This window comes from Oncorhynchus clarkii, chromosome 10 (assembly GCF_045791955.1).
Source record: "Oncorhynchus clarkii lewisi isolate Uvic-CL-2024 chromosome 10, UVic_Ocla_1.0, whole genome shotgun sequence".
Classification (NCBI taxonomy): domain Eukaryota; kingdom Metazoa; phylum Chordata; class Actinopteri; order Salmoniformes; family Salmonidae; genus Oncorhynchus; species Oncorhynchus clarkii.
This window is the reverse complement of record NC_092156.1, coordinates 47,694,586-47,719,522: the sequence shown is the minus strand read 5'-3', so window position 1 is coordinate 47,719,522 and position 24,937 is coordinate 47,694,586. Positions and strand designations below refer to the sequence as shown.

Here is a 24,937-nt window from a genome sequence, read left to right as displayed (position 1 = left end):
ATTACGTAACGGTTTTCTTGATGCGAAGGAGAGTCGGACCAAAATGCGGCGTGTAGATTGCGATCCATGTTTATTAAACAAACGTAAAACACGAATCAAAAATACAAACACTACAAAATAATAAACGTAATGAAAACCGAAACAGCCTAAACTGGTGCAAACTAACACTAAGGACACTAAGGACAATCACCCACGACAAACTCAAAGAATATGGCTGCCTAAATATGGTTCCCAATCAGAGACAACGATAAACACCTGCCTCTGATTGAGAACCACTTCAGACAGCCATAGACTTAGCTAGAACACCCCACTAGCTACAATCCCCATAAATACACACCACATACAAAAACCCATGCCACACCCTGGCCTGACCAAATAAATAAAGATAAACACAAAATACTTTGACCAGGGTGTGACAGAACCCCCCCCCTAAGGTGCGGACTCCCGAACGCACCTCAAAACAATAGGGAGGGTCCGGGTGGGCGTCTGTCCATGGTGGCGGCTCCGGCGCGGGACGTGGACCCCACTCAATCAATGTCTTAGTCCCTTCTCCTCGCGTCCCTGGATAGTCCACCCTCGCCGCCGACCATGGCCTAGTAGTCCTCACCCAGAACCCCACTGGACTGAGGAGCAGATCGGGACTGAGGGGCAGCTCGGGACTGAGGCAGCTCGGGACTGAGGGGAAGCTCAGGAGTGAGAGGAAGCTCAGGAGTGAGAGGAAGCTCAGGCAGGTTGATGAATCTACCTGGCTGGCTGGTGGTTTCGGCAGATCCTGGCTGACTGGCAGATCTGGAAGAGTCTGGTCGACTGGCAGATCTGGAAGAGTCTGGTCGACTGGCAGATCTGGAAGAGTCTGGTCGACTGGCAGATCTGGAAGAGTCTGGTCGACTGGCAGATCTGGAAGAGTCTGGTCGACTGGCAGATCTGGAAGAGTCTGGTCGACTGGCAGATCTGGAAGAGTCTGGTCGACTGGCAGATCTGGAAGAGTCTGGTCGACTGGCAGCTCTGGCTGCTCCATGCTGACTGGCTGCTCCATGATGACTGGTAGCTCTGGCTGCTCCATGCTGACTGGCTGCTCCATGCTGACTGGCAGCTCTGGCTGCTCCATGCTGACTGGCTGCTCCATGCTGACTGGCAGCTCTGGCTGCTCCATGCTGACTGGCTGCTCTGGCTGCTCCATGCTGACTGGCTGCTCTGGCTGCTCCATGCTGACTGGCTGCTCCATGCTGACTGGCTGCTCCATGCTGACTGGCGGCCCTGGCTGCTCCATGCTGACTGGCGGCCCTGGCTGCTCCATGCTGACTGGCGGCCCTGGCTGCTCCATGCTGACTGGCGGCCCTGGCTGCTCCATGCTAACTGGCAGCTCTGGCGGCTCCTTGCAGACTGGCAGCTCTGGCGGCTCCTTGCAGACTGGCAGCTTTGGCGGCATCCTGCAGACAGGCAGCTCTGGCGGCTCCTTGCAGACTGGCAGCTCCATGCAGACTGGCAGCTCCATGCAGACTGGCAGCTCCATGCAGACTGGCAGCTCCATGCAGACTGGCAGCTCCTTGCAGACTGGCAGCTCCTTGCTAACTGGCAGCTCTAAGCTAACTGGCAGCTCTATGCTAACTGGCAGCTCTATGCTAACTGGCAGCTCTATGCTAACTGGCAGCTCTATGCTAACTGGCAGCTCTATGCTAACTGGCAGTTCTGAACAGGCGGGAGACTCCGGCAGCGCTGTAGAGAAGGAAGGCTCTAACAGCGCTAAACAGGCGGGAGACTCCGACAGCGCTGGAGAGGAGGAGGGCTCCGACAGCGCTGGACAGGCGAGGCGCAATGTAGGCCTGATGCGTGGTGCTGGCACTGGTGGTACTGGGCCGAGGACACGCACAGGAAGCCTGGTGCGGGGAGCTGCTACCGGAGGGCTGGGGTGTGGAGGTGGCACAGGATGGGTTAGACCGTGAAGGCGTACTGGAGATCTTGAGAGCGGTGCTGGCACAGGACGTGCAAGGCTAGGGAGGTGCACAGGAGGCCTGGTACGTGAGACTGGCACCATCTTCACCAGCCGACTAACACGCACCTCAGGACGAGTATGGAGCGCTGACCCAGGTGCCATCAAATCCCCGACACGCTCCGTCGGGCGAATTCCATGTTTAAAACACCAACACAGCAACTCCCTCATTTCTCTCTCCTCCAATTTCCCCATTAACTCCTTCACAGTCTCTGTTTCGCTCACCTCCAACACCGGCTCTGGTTCTGGTCTCCTCCTTGGCTCCTCACGATAAACAGGGAGAGTTGGCTCAGGTCTGGCTCCTGACTCTGCCACACTCTCCCTGAGCCCCCCCCCAAGAAATTTTTGGGGCTGACTATGGGGCCTCCGTCCGCGCCGCCTTGCTTGCTTCGCAAACTCCATTCTCCTATATCCTTCCGCGCACTGCTCCATCGAATCCCAGGCGGGCTCCGGCACTCTCCCTGGGTCGACCGCCCACCTGTCTATCTCCTCCCAAGAAGTATAGTCCATACTGTACTCCACTTTGGGCTGTTCTTGCCTGTTGACACGCTGCTTGGTCCCTTTGTGGTGGGTGATTCTGTAACGGTTTTCTTGATGCGAAGGAGAGTCGGACCAAAATGCGGCGTGTAGATTGCGATCCATGTTTATTAAACAAACGTAAAACACGAATCAAAAATACAAACACTACAAAATAATAAACGTAATGAAAACCGAAACAGCCTAAACTGGTGCAAACTAACACTAAGGACAATCACCCACGACAAACTCAAAGAATATGGCTGCCTAAATATGGTTCCCAATCAGAGACAACGATAAACACCTGCCTCTGATTGAGAACCACTTCAGACAGCCATAGACTTAGCTAGAACACCCCACTAGCTACAATCCCCATAAATACACACCACATACAAAAACCCATGCCACACCCTGGCCTGACCAAATAAATAAAGATAAACACAAAATACTTTGACCAGGGTGTGACACATTAACCTATAGTAAGCATACATCACTGACTTTCATGTGCACAAACATACATAGCCTTGTCCTACCAGCATATTTTTCTGCATAACATATCGCATAAAGAAAGGGGGTGAGTGAGAGAGAGAGGGGGGGTAACTCAAAACACATTAGCTAGATCTCTAACACTAAATATATTACCCACTGCTAGTAGTCATGTATTAATCTAACAGTAAATGCAATGTCCTAAAAACAAACGATGCAGTTGTAGCCTGCAACTCTATATGCACTTGCAATGGATGATGCGCAATTGCGCATTTCCTGTCTAAAAGCCATATAACAAATCCCAGTTGTAAAATAGTTGCCATTAAGCTCAATATTAAATCAAACATGTTCCTTTCCTCTCAACAACTAATTAGCTCACATTTGTTTCTCTTTAATAAATAAATATGAGCTTGCGCGCGTTGTAGTATTCTCTCCTCGAGCTGTCGTATGCTGTGGAGCTTTTGTAAGGACTGTAAAGGCACTGTCAATTATCATTACAAATGATTCAAGTAGTTTCTTCAAAAGCTATGGATTTCTCCCAATTGCTTTTGAAATGTTCGAGAATCAGAAGCCTTTTTTCTCTCCCGGAGCGCACATCATAAGCCCGCTCATCACAGCAGCAGCGAAACAGGCCCAGGGCCAGGGCAGACACGTTCATTACAGGACTCATGATGATAATGTAGTTTACTGTTTGACCAAATCATGGTTTTTAGCAGCCCCCCCAAAAAATAGGACGTTTTGAGCGAGGTCGCCATGTAATGAATGTTCAGCTCGCACTAATGCGACCAATGGGAAATTTGACTCACAGCCAAGTCAAAAGCTAGCAAAATGGGAGTAAATGATCGCAGACTGGAGCCCTGCCCTTGACATACTATAGCTATTGAAATCAAAGTTCTGTCGTAAGTAGTGGTCTGATAGGTTGCAGCAAGCTAACTAACTAGTCTTATCAATCTGTTATTACCTGAGCGTATTTGTTGGAATGATGCGCTTTCAGATGTCTCTTGAGGTTGATAGTATTTTTTCCCTGTCAACGTTTCTCCCGTAGAAACGTGGCATTTGGTCTTGTTTGAATCAACACAATAAGCAAAGTGGCTCCAAACGTAGCCCCTTTTTCCACCGGGAGTTTGTGCCACCAGGTTGCTGCCAGATTGGAAAACAATTGGAGGACAGAGAGGTGACTAGTGAATGACCTGTGCTGGATTTCTCAAAAGCGTTATGAGCACTATGATCATCTTAATTCCATTGAAACTAAATGGACGAAAGATGATTTTAGTGCTCCTGCTCTGAGACCAGGTTGCAATGCTACAATGGTTTTGGGAAACCTAGCCCCGGGCATGGTATTGATTTTCTACCCCATTGCAACATTGCAATGAGAAAGCCTTTACAACTCTGTTAAGTCAAGAATGCTTTGGGTTGGACCCAACAAATAACACTGAAAAGCTCTCAATCTCCAAAAACTATTGTTAGCAGATACGCTAGTTAGCATTAGCTTGCGAAACTACCTCTTAGCTTCCTTCATACTGGACACATAGACATAAAAATGGTATCCACAAGTTCATCTCTCTGGGAAAATCCCAAAGTATCCCTTTAACAAATCACATAATAAGTTCCATGGACTCATTCTGTGTACAATAATAGTGGTTGACATTTTTATGACCACCCCATCTCTACCACACGCATACAATTATCTGTAAGGTGCCTGAATAGAGTAGTGAATTTCAAGCACAGCTTCAAGCACAAAGATCAGGGATGATTTTTCAATGCCTTGCAAAGAAAGGCAATGATTGGTGGTTCTGTAAAAAAGCAGATGCTGAATGTCCCTTTGAGCATGATGAAGTTATTAATTTGGATGGTGTATCAATACACCTAGTCACTAGAAAGATACAGGCGTCCTTCCGAGAGGGGTCCAGCTGCAACATCATCTCTGAGAGCCCTTCGGGTCTCTACGCTGCCACCCACTGATATGTAATCTCTCAGGAAAAGTGGGGGTTTCGAGAAGAACCATATAAGGAGAAGTAGGGGTTTCAAAAGGTGCCACTCAAGATGTTGTTTGTTTTAATTGTTGCTAGCTAACGTTAGCTACATTAACTTATTAAAAATGAATACATTTTACAATGTATTATTTATTATTGAAAATTTGAAATAATAATAATTTAAATATCTAGTCATGGCGGTTCTAGTAGTTATGGAATTTCAGAGCTTCTAGTGTTAAAATACTACTTTTAAAATGCCCACTTCTCCTTATATGGTTCCTTTCTAAATGCCCACTTCTCCTTATATGGTTCCTTTTGAAAGCCGACTCATTAAAAAAAAAAAACTTTTCCTGAGATGCACTGAGATGACATATCAATAGGTGGCAGCATAGAGGCCCTGAGGGATGACTGCTCTGAGAGATGAAGCTATTGGTCCTTCCTAACTCAGTTGCCAGAGAGGAAGGAAACTGCTCAGGGAGTTCACCAAGGCCAATGGTGATTTTAAAACAGTTACAGAGTTTAATGGTTGTGATATGAGAAAACTGAGGAGCAACAACATTCTAGCTACTCCACAATAAATGACAGAGAGAAAAGAAGGAAGTCTGTATAGAATACAAATATTCCAAAACTTGCATCCTGTCTGCAACAAGGCACTTAAGTAATGCTGCACAAACTTTGACAAAGCAATTCACTTTTTGTCCTGAATACAAAGCATTCTGTTCCAACACAAGATATCACTGAGTAACATTGACAGGGCTTAAAGAATTTTCAAAAGAATAATGGACAAATATTGTACCATCCAGGTGTGCAAAGCTCTTAGACTTACCCCCAAAACACTCACAGCTTTAAGGTGTTTCTAACATGTAGGGGAGTATAAGGTCACGTCATGTCACGTCCTGACCTTAGTTACTTTTTTATGTCTCTGTTTTAGTTTGGTCAGGGCGTGAGTTGGGGTGGGCATTCTATGTTGTGTATTCTAGGTTTTGTATTTCTGTGTTTGGCCTGGTATGGTTCCCAATCAGAGGCAGCTGTCGCTCATAGTCTCTGATTGAGAACCATACTTAGGCAGCCTGTTTTCCCACTATGGGTTGTGGGTAGGTATTTTCTGTTTAGTGTTTTTGTTGCACCTTGCAAAACTGTTAGTTTGTCGGTTTGTTGTTTTTGTTCGAGTATTCATCTTTATTAAAAGTATGATGAATACGTACCACGCTGCACTTTGGTCCTCTTCTCCTTCTCCCAACGACAATCGTTACAGAACTTCGCACCACAACCGGACCAAGCAGTGTGGTAACCAGGAGCAGAGGGTTCTGGACTCCTGGACTTATATTAGGAGATATTGGACGGCAAGGGACCCTGGGCACAGGCTGGGGAATATCGCCGCCCCAAGGAAGAACTGGAGGCAGCGAAAGCTGAGCGGCGGCAATATGAGGTAAGGCAGCGCAACAGGCACGAGAGGCAGCCCCCAGGGGTGGCACACGGGGAGATTGGCGGAGTCAGACGATAGACCTGAGCCAACTCCCCGTGCTTACCGGAAGAAGCACAGTACTGGGTAGGCACCGTGTTATGCAGTCAAGTGCACGGTGTCGCCAGTACGTGCTCATAGCCCGGTGCGCTATAGGCCAGCCACCCGCAAGTGCCATGCGAGAGTGGGCATCCAGCCAGGGCGTATTGTGCCCAGCGTGTTTGGTCTCCGGTACGCCTTTTCAGCCCAGGGTATCCTGTGCCGGCTCTGTGTACTGTGTTTCCGGTGCGCTGGGAGGGTGCAGTGCGTCCTATGCCTATGCTCCGCCCGTGCCGGTCGAATGTGGGTATTGAGCCTAAGGGAGAGGTGCGAGTGGTATGCACCAGATCTCCAGTGCTCACCCACAGCCCGGTTCAACCTGTGCCTGCACTCTGGAGGGTCTGGGCTAAAGTAGTCATCCAGCCTGGATGAGTGGTGCCAAGGCTGCGCACCAGAGCTCCAGTGATCCCCCACAGCCCGGTCCATCCGGTGCCTCCTCCACGCACCAGGCCTCCTGTAGGTCTCCCCAGCCTGGTGGGTCCTGTGGCAGCCCCACGCACCAGGCTGTCTCTCCGTCTCCTCCCTCCAGGTTCCCCCGTCTGTCAGGATCTGCCGGAGCCACCCGTCTGTCAGGATCTGCCGGAGCTGCCCGTCAGTCGGGAGCTGCCGGAGCCGCCCGTCAGTCGGGAGCTGCCGGAGCCGCCCGTCAGTCGGGAGCTGCCGGAGCCGCCCGTCAGTCAGTTGCTGCCGGAGCCGCCCGTCAGTCGGGCGCTGCCGGAGCCGCACGTCAGTCGGGCGCTGCCGGAGCCGCCCGTCAGTCGGGAGCTGCTCCAAAGGCGCCACTTAAGTGGTCCAAGACTATGGTGGAGTGGGGTCCACGTCCTGCGCCAGAGCCGCCACCGCGGACAGATGCCCACCCAGACCCTCCCCTATGGATTTAGGTTTTGCAGTTTTGCAGCTTTGGGGGGGGGGGGGGGGGGGGGTACTGTCATGTCCCGAACTTAGTTCCTTTTTTATGTCTCTGTTTTAGTTTGGTCAAGGCGTGAGTTGGTTGGGGTGGGCATTCTATGTTGTGTATTCTAGGTTTTGTATTGGTTTTGTATTTCTGTGTTTGGCCTGGTATGGTTCCCAATCAGAGGCAGCTGCTGCTCATTGTCTCTGATTGAGAGCAATACTTAGGCAGCCTGTTTTCCCACTGTGGGTTGTGGGTAGGTATTTTCTGTTTAGTGTTTTTGTTGCACCTTGCAGAACTGTTCGTTTGTCGGTTTGTTGTTTTTGTTCGACAATCGTTACAGGTGAATACTTATCTAATCAAGATATATAGATGTTTTATTTATTTATAAATGTTATAGTTTTTCTCCCACTTTGACATTACAGAGGATTTTGTGTAGATGGTTGACCAAAAATGACAATTAAATACATTTTAATCGCACTTTGTAACACAACAAAATGTGGGAAAGGAGTTGTGTTCAGCAGGAACCTGGAATACAATATACAGTACATAAACAGTGTCACGCCCTGACCATAGAGAGCCCATAGGGTTCCCTATGGTGTTTTAGGTCAGGGTGTGACTAGGGGGGGGGTGTGTATATGGTTCCCAATTGGAGGCAGCTGATGATCGTTACCTCTAATTGGAGATCATACTTAACGTGTCCTTTTTCCCACCTGCATTGTGAGATATTGTTTTGTTTAAGTGCCTATGTGTGCGACGTATTTCACGATCGTTATTGCGTTGTTGTTTTTGGAAGTTCCACTATCATTAAAATGTGGAACTCTTCTCACGCTGCGCCTTGGTCCAATTATTCATATGACGGTTGTGACAAACAGTCACGAATACAATTTAAATAATGGGCAACCCTTGACGTGTACCACATTTTGTTGTGTTTTAATTGTAATTTTTGGTTAATGATCTACACAAAATACTCTCATGTCAAAGTGGAAGAAAAATTATAACATTTATCCACCTGGATTAATTGGATAGAAAATTATTGGAGGGGGGTTCAAAAAGCCCTCTTGAATATTGAGGGGGGATGTGTCACCCCCCCCCTCTTATATGTCAACTTCTCCTATGGTGTGCCCTCTCCTCCAGCATTGCTGCAACCTTAATAGATGCAGTCCGGGATAAGCACGCAACATATGGACGTAACCTATGAAATTATTTTGGAATCTATAGAAATGCATTTATCAATCTCTACATTTTGTTTTTGACAAGTATATTACATTACAAAGACCTGAATGCATATTTTGAAATTATATTAATGTGAACTGAAGATAAACATTCCAAAGTTGTTTTTCAACCCTGTCTGCTGTCATTGGCAGGCCTTCACATCGTCTACACTCGGGATGAGGTGGACATCATCCAGAATCTTATGTTCTACATCGAGGCTGCATATAAAGTGGCAGTATGTAAAAATAAAAAACATTTTGGACATGATGTTGACGTTCAGTGTATTTGCTGAGTGCTACGGTAGCCCCGTGTCTTTGATCTAGAAGTATGAACCAGTTGTTAATCAGTTTGATTTGTGTTGATTTTCCCAGGATTTTGGCATGTGGGAACGTGGGGACAAGACAAACCAGGGGATTCCGGAGATCAACGTCAGCTCAATCGGCATGGCGAAAGTAAGTTGTCTTTTACGCAACATGTGCTGTATATCAATGTCTGTTGACATCTTGGAATTATACTTATGGAACGCGGTTGATAGCACAAATCACGGACGCCAATAACACTCAGCCAATTATGTTTGACCTTCCGTCTTTTCATCAACTAGCAACTTATAATAAATGCGACCTTTTACTGTGGGTGATACCAATGGGTATTATTTCAGTGTCATAGTAATGTGTGCACACTGACAAAGGGATTGTCATATTGACAACAGCCATCTATTTTCCAATGTGTGTCTGTAGGCTGCACTTGAGGCCTTGGATGGCCTCAATCTGTTTGGCGCCAAGGGGGGTCATGAATCGGTAGTCCATGCTTTAGCTGACGATATTCAGCGCTGCACGGTAAGCCTTAGGATGGCCATAGAGAGAGGACAGGAGCCCAAACTCCCAGCGACACGTTCATACTCACTTTCTCAAGTCTTTGAAGAAGACATTACTCTCTCCCTCCCCCCCTTTCTCTCTCCCTTTTTTACATGGTCAGTCTATCCTTAGTTCCATGTTGCCAAGAGCTTCCACATCCAAAGAGGTGGATGCTGGGGTTCTGTCCATTATCTCGTACCCAGCGTTCGCTGTGGAAGACATTGACATCGTTAATATGACCAAGGAGGAAATCATTTCCAAGTTGCAGGTGAGGTTGTCCTCTACCGTTACATTCAGTGCTGTCCTTGTTTGGAGTTTATCTATTAAACATTTTGTGTTATATATTAGCCTTTTAGTAGTCTGGTATTAACTGCCGAGGAGAGTGTGGTGAAACGTGTGGTGTATTGGAATAGGAAGGTGATGACAGGGCCGGTCAGTGCGGTGTGCCGACATTCTCTGTCTGTTAGAGCAGAACACTGTAATGACGACTGTAGCATGAGAGCACAGCCCATATGGTCGATGTGTCACTAGCTGTCTCTATCTTTCCTCTTAGGGGAGATATGGATGCTGCAGGTTCCTCAGAGATGGACACAAAACCCCCAAAGAGGTGAAAATGATGTTTCATATTTATGTTTGCCTCATTTTTGACTGGCCAAGATATCTACCCCCACAGCCTTCTTCCACCGTCAACTGATGAACGGATTCCTTTGTGTAATGTTGATATATTCTGTACATGTTCATGTATCCTCCAGGACCCCAGTCGCATATATTATGAGTCATCTGAGCTGAAGCTCTTTGAGAATATTGAATGTGAGTGGCCACTTTTCTGGACTTACCTCATTCTGGATGGGATCTTCATCAACAGCCCTGAGCAGGTCAGTCAGGGGGGATGCGGACATACAATGGCCAGCGGGTAATGGCTCCATTCGGAGACCGCGTCCATTCGGTCTCGTGTGTGGGTTCTATTGTGATCAAGAGTTTGTCCTGTGTCATCAGGTGCAAGAATACAGAGATGCCCTGGAGGCTATTATGATCAAACAGAAGGATGGCCTTAGCCTGGTGCCTGAGCTCTATAGTGTCCCTGCAGACAAGGTGAGGGCCAACCTCATCTACATTCATTATCATAATAACTGAGTCCACTTAGAATATACAGCAGGTAAAATTAGTACCGTGTGTGTTTTATACAGGTAGACGAGGAGTATGAGAATCCCCATTCTGTAGAGAGAGTTCCCATGGGCAAGTTGCCTCTGATGTGGGGACAGTCTCTGTACATACTGGGAAACCTGATGGCTGATGTAAGTTAATCTATTCACTGCTTTCGGTAACACTTTATTGGGATAGTCCATCTGTAGATGCTCTACAGACTATCTACTAACCCTAGCTCTAACCCTAACCATAACCTTAACCCTTATTCTAAGCTTAAACTTAACCCTCACCCAAACCCTAGTCCGAACCTTAACCCTTATTCTAAGCCCAACCCTAACTGTAACCTCAGCAAGCAGTTGCTTATCAAGTTGGTTGGCAGTATGTCCATCTGTAGAGCATCTATAGACTAGACTATACTAGACTAGACTATCCAAATAGTGTGACCCGGCTTTCCTTTAAAATTACACTACACAGGGTGAGTCAAGAATGTTCATTATTGTTGAAAATGTATCATTATTTCTCCTTGAATGGATGAGGTGTTTACAAGTACCCAAACAAAATGTAGAGTGCATTGAAATCTTAATGCAATGAACTACTATGATCAACATTATTATTGTTGCGTTATATTGTACGTAATGCCCTTGTGACTCTCAGCGGTTATTTCCTTTCTTTGAGACCAAAGTTTTATTTGTTGAGTTATTTTTGTGTTGGAGGGGTTAATGGTCCATTTCAAATTCAAAGTTTATACAAACCTGTACCCGTAGGCTGCCAAAAAAAAATGAAAAAAATGTTTTTAAGGAATATATACAGATTTTAATAATAAATACTAAATTCAGTGTCCCATTCCCCGAACCCCACCCAGCCAATATGTCTCCATCCAACCCCCACCTCCCACTCCCGGAAACCATGTTTCGCACCCTTTCCCACCTCCCTAGGGTTGCTTGTCAGTCAGATTGAATGGTACACATTCTCAATTGTCTCAAGGCTTAAAAATCTTTCTTTAACCCGTCTCCTCCCTTTCATCTACACTGATTTGAAGTAGATTTAACAAGTGACATCAATAAGGGGTCACAGCTTTCACCTGGATTCACCTGGTCAGTCTATGTGATGGAAAGAGCAGGTATTTTTAATGTTTTGTACACTCAGTGTCTATACAGTATGTTGTTTGTACGTATGTGTTGGCCTTTGTGGATTGTTTCTTTGTATGGGTTGGGATTTAGCTGAGATTATTATTTACAGAGTCAAGTATATTTGTCCAGGCCTCAGTTGTTCCTTGACGAGCACCATTCATTCGCTCTGTTGATAATTCTGATGTTAGAGCTTCTAATAGTAACTGTATCCACTGGTGACTTGGGAGAGAGTGAGGTGATTACCATCTAAGTGCCAACGTTTTTCACAGCTGCGTTGCCTACCAGCAGTAATCGTCTCTGATTGACTGAGAGATTCAAGAAGCTATCATCGTTAAGTAACATAATAGATGCAAAGCATTGAATATTTATATTCATGCACTTCAAAATTAATTTAGTAACTTTGCCCCAGAAGCATTCAACTGCAGGTCACTCCCACGTCATATGGAGGAATGTGCCTACCTTATTTAGGGGACAAAGTGAACAGTTGGGGCCAATCTCATCGTAAAGTGTTTCCTTGCTGTTGAATACAGTCTGTGAACAAATGTTAATGTATTTTTTGATAATTTATTTATAAAGCCTATTCGGTAGTTGGGTTTCCCAAGGGACTCCATAGCCCAGCATAGCTGATCTAAGTTGTAAATAAAGGAAAAAGAAGTTGCCTGGTAATGTGTATGTGTCTTTCAAATCTTGGAATTTTCTCAAGCCATTACATGATATCGGCAAGGGTACATATTCCACATTTGGACCACTAGGGGGGGGAGCAAATCAAACAATCAAATGTATTTATAAAGCCCTTTTGACATCAGCCGATGTCACAAAGTGCTATACAGAAACCCAACCTAAAATCTCAAACAGCGAGCAATGCAGATGTAGAAGCACGGTGGCTAGGAAAAACTCCCTAGAAAGGCAGGAACCTAGGAAGAAACCTAGAGAGGAACCAGGCTCTGAGGATTGACCAGTTATCTTCTGGCTGTGACGGGTGGAGATTATAACAGTACGTGGCCAAGATGTTCTAACCTTCATAGATGACCAGCATGGTCAAATAAAAGTAATCGCAGTGGTTGTAGAGGGTGCAACAGGTCAGCACCTCAGCAGTAAATGTCAGTTGGCTTTTTATAGCCGATCATTCAGAGTTAGAGACAGCAGGTGCGGTAGAGAGAGAGAGTCGAAAACAGCAAGTCTGGGACAAGGCAGCACGTGCAGTGAACAGGTCAGGGCTCCATAGCCGCAGGCAGAAAAGTTGTAACTGGAGCAGCAGCACGACCAGGTGGACTGGGGACCTCAAGGAGTCATCAGGCCAGGTAGTCCCGAGGCATGGTTCAAGGGCTCAGGTCCTCCGAGAGAAAGAGAGAGAATTAGAGGGAGCCTACTTAAATTCACACAGGACACCGGATAAGACAGGAGAAATACTCCAGATATAACAGACTGACCCTAGCCCCCCGACACAAACTATTGCAGCATAATTATTGGCGTCTGAGACATGAGGGGTCGGGAGACACTGTGACGCCGTCCGACTATACCCAGACAGGGCCAACCAGGCAGGATATAAGCCCACCCACTTTGCCAAAGCACAGCCCCCACACCACTAGAGAGATATCTTCAACCACCAACTTACCATCCTGAGACAAGGCGGAGTATAGCCCACGAAGATCTTCCCCACGGCACGAACCCAAGGGGGGCGCCAACCAGGTCTTATTGTAAAATATTGGAGTATGAGCATGCCATTTTGATTGGGGTGAAATGCTAGTGCCTGGAAATACACGTTCAAGTTTGGTACGAATAGTCCAATGTCTTTCCTTGTTTGTTAATTTTATTCAGGCTCGCTTACCTTGCTACAAACATTTTGAAATAGCACTATGGATTTTTCCCCAATAGCCAGAAGGGAGAGTATTTGGTTATTTCGGATAAATGTATACAACGGAAACTGACAAATTCTCAATTGATTTCCATGTCCTTTTTTTTAAGGGTTTTTTAGCCCCAGGAGAGATTGATCCTCTGAACAGACGGTTTTCCACTGTATCCAAACCTGATGTTGTGGTTCAAGGTAAGATGATTACATCAGGCAGTCTGGAAGAAGAGAAGATATTGACCTCAGCAGGAGAATACACATATTTGTATTCATGTGTACAGTAGGTGACTGTGATAAATTGCAGTACAAAAGATGCCATTTGGAAGAGATTGTGCCTAACTGAGTCTCATAAATCTGCTACAGTGATTTAAATAATACATTCTCTTGGTGTTAATTGTTTTAAATGACTTATCATACACAAGAGACTCCTTTAGCTCTTGAGGTTCCTACAAACTAGACAAAATTGAAGTGTTCTTGTCTGATTTGCTTTCAGTGTCCATCTTAGCTGAGACGGACCACATCAAACATCTGTTGATGAAACAAGGGATAGATGCTGATACCTTGGAGGACATCCATCCTATCAGAGTCCAACCCTCCAGGGTGTTGAGCCACATCTATGCAAGGCTAGGTGAACTGAACACTACACCTAGAGATTAATTAAAAGGATAAAGATATAGCCTAATGCTTGTGCTAATAGCTTTTGTTGTTTATGATGTTAATTTGACTCCTTGGCTTTAAGAGCCCATTTATGTGATGTGTAAGCCAGGTTTAGAAATATAATGTATGCCATGATTGTCCCAAAAACTATTCATCGTGTTGGCCATGCAGGTCGCAACCAGAGACTAGGCCTCACTGGGAGACCATACAGACGCATTGGCACTCTGGGGACATCAAAATTCTACATCATCCGTGACACTGTCTTCTCCTTCACCCCTCAGGTGAGATGAAGCCCTGTCAGGACATGTTGTGTGTTAGCTACCAGCTGTTGATTACACTCAACACGGACATCTCCCTGTCTCTCTTGTTATGTCCAGTTCATTGATCATCAGGAATTCTACTTGGCGTTGGACAACCACATGATATTGGAGATGCTGCGCAATGACCTTTCCTACCTGGCTTCCCGCTGGAGAATTACCGGTTGTCCCACGGTCTCCTTCCCCATCTCATCCAATATGCTCAGTAAGTCACTTGACCGGACCACCGCCCCATCATGACTCTGCAGCCTAATCAAATAGTATACCGTACGTAACGTCCTCCTGACAATCCACTCTCTGGAACTCTATTTCAGCTGATGACCACAAAGCGCTGGACCCTGCAGTACTAGCCGTTCTGAGAAAACTGCAGGATGGTTACTACGGCGGAGCAAGGTGAGGTGTTCCTGATAGAAGAATGGCTAATTAGATCGTGGGATTGAGTTCCACCGACTGGCCTATTAGAATGATCAACGTCAGTGTCAAAAGCAGAAAAGGACATTTCCTAAAGGGAAATGTGTGTCTGTGTGGTCTGGAGGTATTTAATGGTTGTGAAACAGTGTTAGTGACGGCAGAAAGTAGTGGTGTAGGGATTAGTAGTAATAGGGCTTTCATAGGCTATGTGTATGTTATAGTGAGTTATTTTAGGGTGGTTGGTAAGTGCGGAGTTATTATAGTGAGCTAGTATAGTCGGCTAGAGTGAGTACTTAAGCTCTGAACAATGTTTTAGTTTGAACGTTCTGATAGTTCTGTGGACATGATTTCAGTTCAGAATGTTGAAGCCGTTATTCCGCCATTGAAATAAATGGCGACGCAACAAGCTTTATAGGTTATGAAGTGTGAGTTGAAGCAAAAACCTGTAGTGGAGCAATCTAAGTTGAGTCGGTCTGCACATTTCAATGTTGGGTTGGTGTTTGTCGTTGAAACGGATCAAGAGCAGTGGCGAATCTAACGTTTACCTTTGAAGTCTACGGAGCTTTTACGCAAGTATTGAATGGATATAGTTCACAAATAATATCAACAATACTTTGATAAGCAATATAAATTGGGTCAATATGTTGGTTTGGAGTATGCAGCATAAATGGTTCAAGAGCAGGGGCAAATCCATCCTATCCTGACTACAGTGGCCTATGGAGAGTTTATACTAATATAAAATGGTTGTAGTTGAAAAAGTATAATCAGTATAAAAATTATTTTGACAAGCAATCAATTGTGATTAATTCAGCACATTTTAACATTGTTCTTGAACTGTTTATGGTTAAAAACACTAAACCAATTCTAAAATATGCAGACTTACACAACTTACATTGCTTGTCAAAAGTGTGTTGATACTACTGTATGTATACTTTTTGAACTATAACCATTTTACATTTGCATAAAAGCTCCATAGACTTCAATGGTAAATGTGGACACGACGCCGGCAAATCAACATATTTTCCATTGAAGCCTATGGAGCTTTTATGCTAATTTAAAATGGTTATAGTTCAAGAAGTATACATACAAAGCTGAATACAAGCACCCTATTCCAGTTTTCAAGTTTGAATGGCGTTTGTAGCTTAAATGGTTAAAGACCAGTTACGACCGGAATTTTGACGATTCGAACCAATGAACATTGAAATCCATTGGGAGTTATGCAAATATGGTTGTCGTGTGAAAACTGTAAGTAGCATCAAAAAGTTGTTTTCAAGCACACTGAAGACAGTCAGCCTGCACACTTTAATGTTGTTTTGGTGTTGATAGCTTTTACAGTTTTGGCACTACAGGTGGCAGCGGAAAGCAAATAATAATACGAGTAATTGTCGGATTTTCAAAGTTGTTCTTGCTTTCAGCAAGCACACCTAATGACGTTGGTTGCTCTTCCCCTCCTCATGCAGGGTTCAGACAGGGAAACTGTCCAAGTTCATGAATACTTCCTGTTGCTCTCAACTGTCCTTCATGGACGATGGTGAGCAGGGTGGTGACTACAGTGGTCACCATGAGAACAGTGTCTGTGTGGTTACAATGCTGTTGAAGCTGTGCATGGCCTGATAGTGTAATGATGTTAGGGAGATGGGCTATAGTGGGTAAAGCCTAGGAAAATGACTTTTGTCTCAGACAAAACATCGCAAGATCCTAAAGTTAATCTCTAGCAAAAAAAATGTCAGAAAAAAATAGGTTTACCTATTTTCACATTGCCGTAAACCCTTGTCAATACAACAACAATGCCTGTTTTGATTGTGTTACTTCCTTACCATGTTGTCAATTCCCACACAATTAACCATCTTAAAATCTCCCTACCATCTCGTAAAGGAAACTGAATTCCTGGTTGTCTGTGACCTTTTTTTTCTTACATTTGACATTTCTTCTGTATATTACTGGAGTCTTCGTAGCTGACTGATAACAAGTCAGCTAACTGACAGTGTACTGGCTGGCTGCACGTGTTGCTCATTTTGTAAGCATGCTTATAGATTCATTGAAAGATAATTTACCTGTGCGTGTGTCCCACTCTTTTCAGAGGTGGATGACCTGGCTCAGTATCTGGACCAGTTGCTGTCCATACCGAAACACAGCGAAAAGATCAGCTCCCATAAAGGCGGTCTGAACCGCTTCCGGGCGTTGGCCAGAAAGACCTGTGAGATGGTCTCACTGGTGCACAAAGCACGGGAGCTCGACATCCACAGTGAGCCGCGTGCCTTCTACTCTATACTATCTGTCGTTTTGTGGAGGACTTTTTTTGTTCTTTTCTTGAAATGTATTTCAGATAAACCTCACACACACGGTCACCATCTGGGTATCATGACAATGTTCCTCTGACCTCTCCCTCCACAGATGTGCACATGTACCTCCCAACCAAACTGTTTCGCTCCCGTCAGCCAAGCCTTCACCTGGTGGATGTAGATGGCAGGGTATGGCAGTGTATCTTGTGAATGTCATGTCTGCGGATTGTTAACCAGTATGATGCTGTATCCACACAACACTGAGTTGTGCACCGTGTCTCTGTCTCCCAGGGCTCCAATGCCACACCTCCAGCCCAGATGAATCTGCCCAGGGACACGACTGGAGCTATAGACTACCAGGCCCTGGTGCAGGTGCTGAAGCAGACCCAGAACCTTCAGGATCAGGCCGACATCCTCTACATTTTCTTCAAAGACAAGTAAGGACCCATTCTAAACCACAAATTCCCTATACCCAATGAGTGGTTGGTTTTGGTTTTGCTGGTTCATACTAGCTAGGTAAATGTTGTAGAGATGGGCTGATTTGTGTTTGTCTGTGTGTGCGTGTGTGTGTCAGGGGTATGGACTGGGACACTAAGCTGCACGGTAAAGGCTCCACTGTTAGACGACTGCTGAGCAGTCTGTACGACAAGGCTGGGAACCTGAAACACTGGGGCCTCGTCCGCATGATCTCTGGCATGCTCCGGAAGAAAGTGGAGGAGCTGGATGAGGTATCTATCCACTCACTGCCCATCTCACTGTCACACCACACCATTGATAGGACTGGTTACACTTGAACTTGGTGTCGGAAATTAGCCGCAGAACCACAGACACATTTCAAATCCATTCATAACGGTTTATCCTCCTTACTCATGTTGATTCATGCACTGTTATTTAGGTTAGCCAACATACATGGTTGATCAAATCCAAAGTTCTTTTATTTTTATTTTTACCCCTTTTTCTCCCCAATTTCATGGTATCCAATTGTTGTAGTAGCTACTATCTTGTCTCATCGCTACAACTCCTGTACGGGCTCGGGAGAGACGAAGGTTGAATGTCATGCGTCCTCCGATACACAACCCAACCAGCCGCACTGCTTCTTAACACAGCGCGCATCCAACCCGGAAGCCAGCCGCACCAATGTGTCGGAGGCTACACCGTGCACCCGGCAACCTTGGTTAGCGCGCACTGCGCCTGGCCCGCCACAGGAGTCGCTGGTGCGCGATGAGACAAGGACATCCCTACCGACCAAGCCAATTGTGCGTCGCCCCACGGACCTCCCGGTCGCGGCCGGTTACGACAGAGCCTGGGCGTGAACCCAGGGACTCTGATGGCACAGCTGGCGCTGCAGTACAGCGCCCTTAACCACTGCGCCACCCGGGAGGCCCCCAAATCCAAAGTTCTTAAATGACAGGAAGGTAGTGCCACGTCTCAGGTGACCATTCCAATGTTTTTTTGACCTCTGAACTTTAGTTTTTTTTTTTTGCTTTGTTGACAGGCCTGTTCAGATCTGCTGGCCCACCAGAAGCACCTGACAGTGGGTCTCCCCCCTGAGCCAAGGGAGAAGACCATATCAGCGTGAGCTCACCGTCCTCAATCCTTCACACACCTGGCACCCTCATGACAGTATTCAGCATATATTTTTTAGAAAGAGACCAAATGGAGACAAGACAGAAACGAGCTCTGCTTTGTGAGTGATGTTGTCATTGTATCCACATAGCCCCATGCCCCCTGACAAGCTGGCAAAGCTAATTGATGTGGCCAGTGAAAATAATCTAACCATCGCCATTCTCACTCAGGTAAGGACGATATGAACGCCCGTGGCTCAGATATTAAAATTATAATTCTGAATGTAATGGTTACATACTAGTCCCAGCGGTATGTTAAGTATTGATTTGTGCCTCAGCGTGCTGTACACTGGTGTTTGTGTTCCCCCTGCAGGAGATTATGGTGTTCCTGGCAATGTGTATCCGCACCCAGCCAAAACTCTTCAGTGAGATGTTCCGTCTCAGGATCGGACTGATCATCCAGGTCATGGCTACTGAGCTGGCCCAGTCTCTCAACTGCTCTGGTGCGCTGACATAGCACTAATGCTAGGGTCAGATGTTACAACCTTCAGATTGATCTTAGTGATGGTTCCTTCCATTATGTTATACAGTATATGATGGCATCACTACATTAGATGTTTGCAGACAGTCGGGCACATTTTTAAAGCAACCATTTCTATCATTTATATGTGATGTGTCTCTTTGAGGTCAGAGGAGGGAACATGTAGAAATAAGTGTGTATTCTCTGTGCGTGTTCCAGGCGAGGAGGCCACGGAGTGCCTGATGAACATGAGCCCTTCAGAGCTAAAGAACCTCCTGCACCACATTCTCAGTGGGAAAGAGTTTGGGCTGATGAAGAGTGGTGAGTGACAATGGCTTCGATCATCGTTGATATTAGTAGCTTACTGGAGAGCTGCTCAAAAACCAGCACGTACGTTTTCTCCGTTTCAACTTACTTGTATTTTGTCAAGAAGCCATTTTGTCTGTGGTGTTCTTTATTTTAAGTGGATAATTGTTCCCACTGTATATTTGCAGTGCGTTCGGGTGCAACAGGTACAGACTCCATTGCCATCCAGGATATTTCGCCTAACTCTAAGAGTGTGGGCGGGAGCAAACATCAGAGTAAAGTGAGGAAGCTGGTGAGGACACTATACTGTGTTATGTATGACTGCATACAGAAACAGTAAACATGACAGAGATCCAACAGCCTCCAACTGCATGGTGATCTACGTAATCAATACAGACATACCATTGAAGACGTACTAATGTGCCCGCTGATCGATTTGCCTTTTTACCTTGTGTTTTGCAGTCCTTATCCGTGCATTCCCTTGACATCGAGAACATTGAATCAGGGGTGAGTGGCTTGGGTCAGTGAGTACAGAAAGTAGAGATTGAGCATGTACACGTATGCATATACACGGAGTGTACAAAACATTAGGAACACCTGCTCTTTCCGTGACAGACTGACCAGGTGAATCCAGGTGAAAGCTGTCATCCCTTACTGATGTCACCTGTTCAATCCACTTCAAATCAGTGTAGATGCCGTGAGACCATTGAGACATGAATTGTGCACGTGTGCCATTCAGAGGGTGAATGGGCAAGACAAAATATTTAAGTGCCTTTGAACAGGGTATGGCAGTAGATACCAGGTCCAAAATGATTGCCACCCTTTAGAAAGATGCGCAAAAAAGACTGTAAATTATACAATACAAATACTGAGCTATATTGTATGGAAAAAATAATATATATTATTTTATACTAATACAATTGCTCAGGGAAAGAGATTTTGTTTTCAATACTCCAGCACCCTCCCCTTGCGAGGATGATGGAACTGAGCCTTTTTCTAAAATGTTTTATGAGATTATAGAACACGTTGGGAGGGATCTTGGATTATTCCTCCATACAGAATCTTTTCATATCCTAGATATCCTTCGCCTGCACTTATGGACTGCCCTCTTTGAGTCAAATCACAGGATTGAATTTTTTACATAAGCAAAAACAAAAGACAACTTAACATTTACATACAGTGCCTTGCGAAAGTATTCGGCCCCCTTGAACTTTGCGACCTTTTGCCACATTTCAGGCTTCAAACATAAAGATATAAAACTGTATTTTTTTGTGAAGAATCAACAACAAGTGGGACACAATCATAAAGTGGAACAACATTTATTGGATATTTCAAACTTTTTTAACAAATCAAAAACTGAAAAATTGGGCGTGCAAAATTATTCAGCCCCCTTAAGTTAATACTTTGTAGCGCCACCTTTTGCTGCGAATACAGCTGTAAATCGCTTGGGGTATGTCTGTATCAGTTTTGCACATCAAGTGACTGAAATTTTTTCCCATTCCTCCTTGCAAAACAGCTCGAGCTCAGTGAGGTTGGATGGAGAGCATTTGTGAACAGCAGTTTTCAGTTCTTTCCACAGATTCTCGATTGGATTCAGGTCTGGACTTTGACTTGGCCATTCTAACACCTGGATATGTTTATTTTTGAACCATTCCATTGTAGATTTTGCTTTATGTTTTGGATCAGTGTCTTGTTGGAAGACAAATCTCCGTCCCAGTCTCAGGTCTTTTGCAGACTCCATCAGGTTTTCTTCCAGAATGTTCCTGTATTTGGCTCCATCCATCTTCCCATCAATTTTAACCATCTTCCCTGTCCCTGCTGAAGAAAAGCAGGCCCAAACCATGATGCTGCCACCGCCATGTTTGACAGTGGGGATGGTGTGTTCAGGGTGATGAGCTGTGTTGCTTTTACGCCAAACATAACGTTTTGCATTGTTGCCAAAAAGTTAAATTTTGGTTTCATCTGACCAGAGCACCTTCTTCCACATGTTTGGTGTGTCTCCCAGGTGGCTTGTGGCAAACTTTAACCGACACTTTTTATGGATATCTTTAAGAAATGGCTTTCTTCTTGCCACTCTCTTCCATAAAGGCCAGATTTGTGCAATATACGACTGATTGTTGTCCTATGGACAGAGTCTCCCACCTCAGCTGTAGATCTCTGCAGTTCATCCAGAGTGATCATGGGCCTCTTGGCTGCATCTCTGATCAGTCTTCTCCTTGTATGAGCTGAAAGTTTAGAGGGACGGCCAGGTCTTGGTAGATTTGCAGTGATCTGATACTCCTTCCATTTCAATATTATCGCTTGCACAGTGCTCCTTGGGATGTTTAAAGCTTGGGAAATATTTTTGTATCCAAATCCGGCTTTAAACTTCTTCACAACAGTATCTCGGAACTGCCTGGTGTGTTCCTTGTTCTTCATGATGCTCTCTGCGCATTTAACGGACCTCTGAGACTATCACAGTGCAGGTGCATTTATACGGAGACTTGATTACACACAGGTGGATTGTATTTATCATCATTAGTCATTTAGGTCAACATTGGATCATTCAGAGATCCTCACTGAACTTCTGGAGAGAGTTTGCTGCACTGAAAGTAAAGGGGCTGAATAATTTTGCACACCCAATTTTTCAGTTTTTGATTTGTTAAAAAAGTTTGAAATATCCAATAAATGTCGTTCCACTTCATGATTGTGTCCCACTTGTTGTTGATTCTTCACAAAAAAAAATTATATCTTTATGTTTGAAGCCTGAAATGTGGCAAAAGGTCGCAAAGTTCAAGGGGGCCGAATACTTTCGCAAGGCACTGTACATTGATGACATCACACTTGTTCAGACCCACATCTTCCGACAGTATCCACACCCAATGATCATCGAATCAAATGTATTTATATAGCCCTTCTTACATCAGCTGATATCTCAAAGTGCTGTATAGAAACCCAGCCTAAAACTCCAAACAGCAAGCAATGCAGGTGTAGAAACACGGTGGCTAGGAAAAACTCCCTAGAAAGGCCAAAATCCTTGGCCAGTCCTCTTCTGGCTGTGCCGGGTGGAGATTATAACAGAACATGGCCAAGATGTTCAAATGTTCATAAATGACCAGCATGGTCAAATAATAATAATCACAGTAGTTGTCGAGGGTGCAGCAAGTCAGCACCTCAGGAGTAAATGTCAGTTGGCTTTTCATAGCCGATCATTAAGAGTATCTCTACCGCTCCTGCTGTCTCTAGAGAGTTGAAAACAACAGGTCTGGGACAAGTAGCACGTCCGGTAAACAGGTCAGGGTTCCATAGCTGCAGGCAGAACAGTTGAAACTGGAGCAGCAGCATGGCCAGGTGGACTGGGGACAGCAATGAGTCATCATGCCAGGTAGTCCTGATGCATGGTCCTAGGGCTCAGGTCCTCCGAGAGAAAGAAAGAGAGAATTAGAGTGAGCATACTTAAATTCACACAGGACACCGGATAAGACAGGAGAAGTACTCCAGATATAACAAACTGACCATAGCCTCCCGACACATCAACTACTGCAGCATAAATACTGGAGGCTGAGACAGAAGGGGTCAGGAGACACTGTGGCCCCATCCGATGATACCCCCGAACAGGGCCAAACAGGAAGGATATAACCCCACACACTTTGCCAAAGCACAGCCCCGACACCACTAGAGGGATATCTTCAACCACCAACTTACCATCCTGAGACAAGGCCGAGTATAGCCCACAAAGATCTCCGCCACGGCACAACCCAAGGGGGGGGCACCAACCCAGACAGGAAGATCACGTCAGTGACTCAACCCACTTAAGTGACGCACCCCTCCTAAAGACGGCATGAAAGAGCACCAGTAAGCCAGTGACTCAGCCCCTGTAATAGGGTTAGAGACAGAGAATCCCAGTGGAGAGGGGGGAACCGGCCAGGCAGAGATAGCAAGGGGCGGTTCGTTGCTCCAGAGCCTTTCCGTTCACCTTCACAGTCCTGGGCCAGACTACACTCAATCATATGACCCACTGAAGAGATGAGTCTTCAGTAAAGATTTAAAGGTTGAGACCGAGACTGCGTCTCTCACATGGGTAGGCAGACCATTCCATAGAAATGGAGCTCTACAGGAGAAAGCCCTGCCTCCAGCTGTTTTCTTAGAACTTCTAGGGACAATTAGGAGGCCTGCGTCTTGTGACCGCAGCGTACGTGTAGGTATGTACGGCAGGACCAAATCAGAAAGATAGGTAGGAGCAAGCCCATGTAATGCTTTGTAGGTTAGCAGTAAAACCTTGAAATCAGCCCTTGCCTTAACAGGAAGCTCGATGTTTCTAATGCTTGTAAGACTCTGCCCAATCTAACTTCAGATCATGTTGTTTGTCTTTTTCTGTCTGAATTTTTTTCTATATTTTAATAATAAAGCATTTGACCCTTCCATTCTCTTAACGTAAACCAGAGGTTTTCAATGGGCTTCAAGTCTGGAGAATGTTGATTTTTGTGGTCGAAGGATGTCAAGGATCTGGAAAGATTCTAAATGGAGTAACGGTCTGAGATCCCTCCCAATGTGTTCTCCAATCTCATAAACATTTTAGAAAAATACTTTGTGTCTTTATCCTCACGAAGCGGGTTCATTCTATAATACTCAAAACAGGGGTGCCAATAATTTGGACCCATTTTTTTATTACCTGTTGAACAGAATCTCTTTCTCTGAGCAATTATGTTAGTATAAAATAATATAATTTCCCTTTTTTTAACAAGCATTATAGCTCAGTATTTGTATTATTTATTGTATACAGTGTTTTTTGCTCATATTTATCAAGGGTGCCAATATTGTCACGGGAGTCGTGACAATTCAAGGGTTTTTCTTTATTTTTACATTGCAGAATAATAGGGAGGGCATCAAAACTATGAAATAACACATATGGAATCATGTAATAACCAGTGTTAAACAAATAAAAATATATTTGAGATTCTTCAAAGTAGCCACCCTTTGCCTTGACAGCTTTGCACACTCTTGGCATTCTCTCAACCAGCTACATGAGGTAGTCACCTGGAATGCATTTCAATTAACAGGTGTGCCTTGTTAAAAGTTCATTTGTGGAATGTCTTTCCTTCTTAATGTGTTTGAGACAATCAGATGTGTTGTGACATGGTAGGGGTGGCAAGAACAGCTCAAATAAGCAAAGAGTAATGACAGTCCATCATTACCTTAAGACATGAAGTTCAGTCAATCAGGAAAATGTCAAGAACTTTGAAAGTTTCTTCAACTGCAGTCGCAAAAACCGTCAAGCGCTGTGATAA

The 24,937-nt window shown here is 45.1% G+C and overlaps 1 protein-coding gene across 1 annotated transcript in view; it reads left to right on the top strand.

The window, feature by feature from the left end:
* LOC139418674 (phosphorylase b kinase regulatory subunit alpha, skeletal muscle isoform-like) overlaps nucleotides 1-24,937 on the top strand; it is a 32,139-nt gene that overhangs the window by 3,693 nt on the left and 3,509 nt on the right. The window contains exons 5-28 of the mRNA XM_071168308.1: nucleotides 8,786-8,868; nucleotides 9,005-9,085; nucleotides 9,371-9,469; nucleotides 9,609-9,755; nucleotides 10,041-10,094; nucleotides 10,240-10,362; nucleotides 10,484-10,579; nucleotides 10,675-10,782; nucleotides 13,729-13,807; nucleotides 14,106-14,240; nucleotides 14,441-14,550; nucleotides 14,647-14,791; nucleotides 14,901-14,979; nucleotides 16,458-16,528; nucleotides 17,078-17,242; nucleotides 17,392-17,468; nucleotides 17,571-17,716; nucleotides 17,854-18,007; nucleotides 18,775-18,854; nucleotides 18,997-19,075; nucleotides 19,218-19,347; nucleotides 19,584-19,685; nucleotides 19,859-19,962; nucleotides 20,133-20,177. Of these exons, the coding sequence (XP_071024409.1) occupies nucleotides 8,786-8,868; nucleotides 9,005-9,085; nucleotides 9,371-9,469; nucleotides 9,609-9,755; nucleotides 10,041-10,094; nucleotides 10,240-10,362; nucleotides 10,484-10,579; nucleotides 10,675-10,782; nucleotides 13,729-13,807; nucleotides 14,106-14,240; nucleotides 14,441-14,550; nucleotides 14,647-14,791; nucleotides 14,901-14,979; nucleotides 16,458-16,528; nucleotides 17,078-17,242; nucleotides 17,392-17,468; nucleotides 17,571-17,716; nucleotides 17,854-18,007; nucleotides 18,775-18,854; nucleotides 18,997-19,075; nucleotides 19,218-19,347; nucleotides 19,584-19,685; nucleotides 19,859-19,962; nucleotides 20,133-20,177 (2,492 nt within the window). The remainder of the gene's footprint in view (nucleotides 1-8,785; nucleotides 8,869-9,004; nucleotides 9,086-9,370; nucleotides 9,470-9,608; nucleotides 9,756-10,040; nucleotides 10,095-10,239; nucleotides 10,363-10,483; nucleotides 10,580-10,674; nucleotides 10,783-13,728; nucleotides 13,808-14,105; nucleotides 14,241-14,440; nucleotides 14,551-14,646; nucleotides 14,792-14,900; nucleotides 14,980-16,457; nucleotides 16,529-17,077; nucleotides 17,243-17,391; nucleotides 17,469-17,570; nucleotides 17,717-17,853; nucleotides 18,008-18,774; nucleotides 18,855-18,996; nucleotides 19,076-19,217; nucleotides 19,348-19,583; nucleotides 19,686-19,858; nucleotides 19,963-20,132; nucleotides 20,178-24,937) is intronic.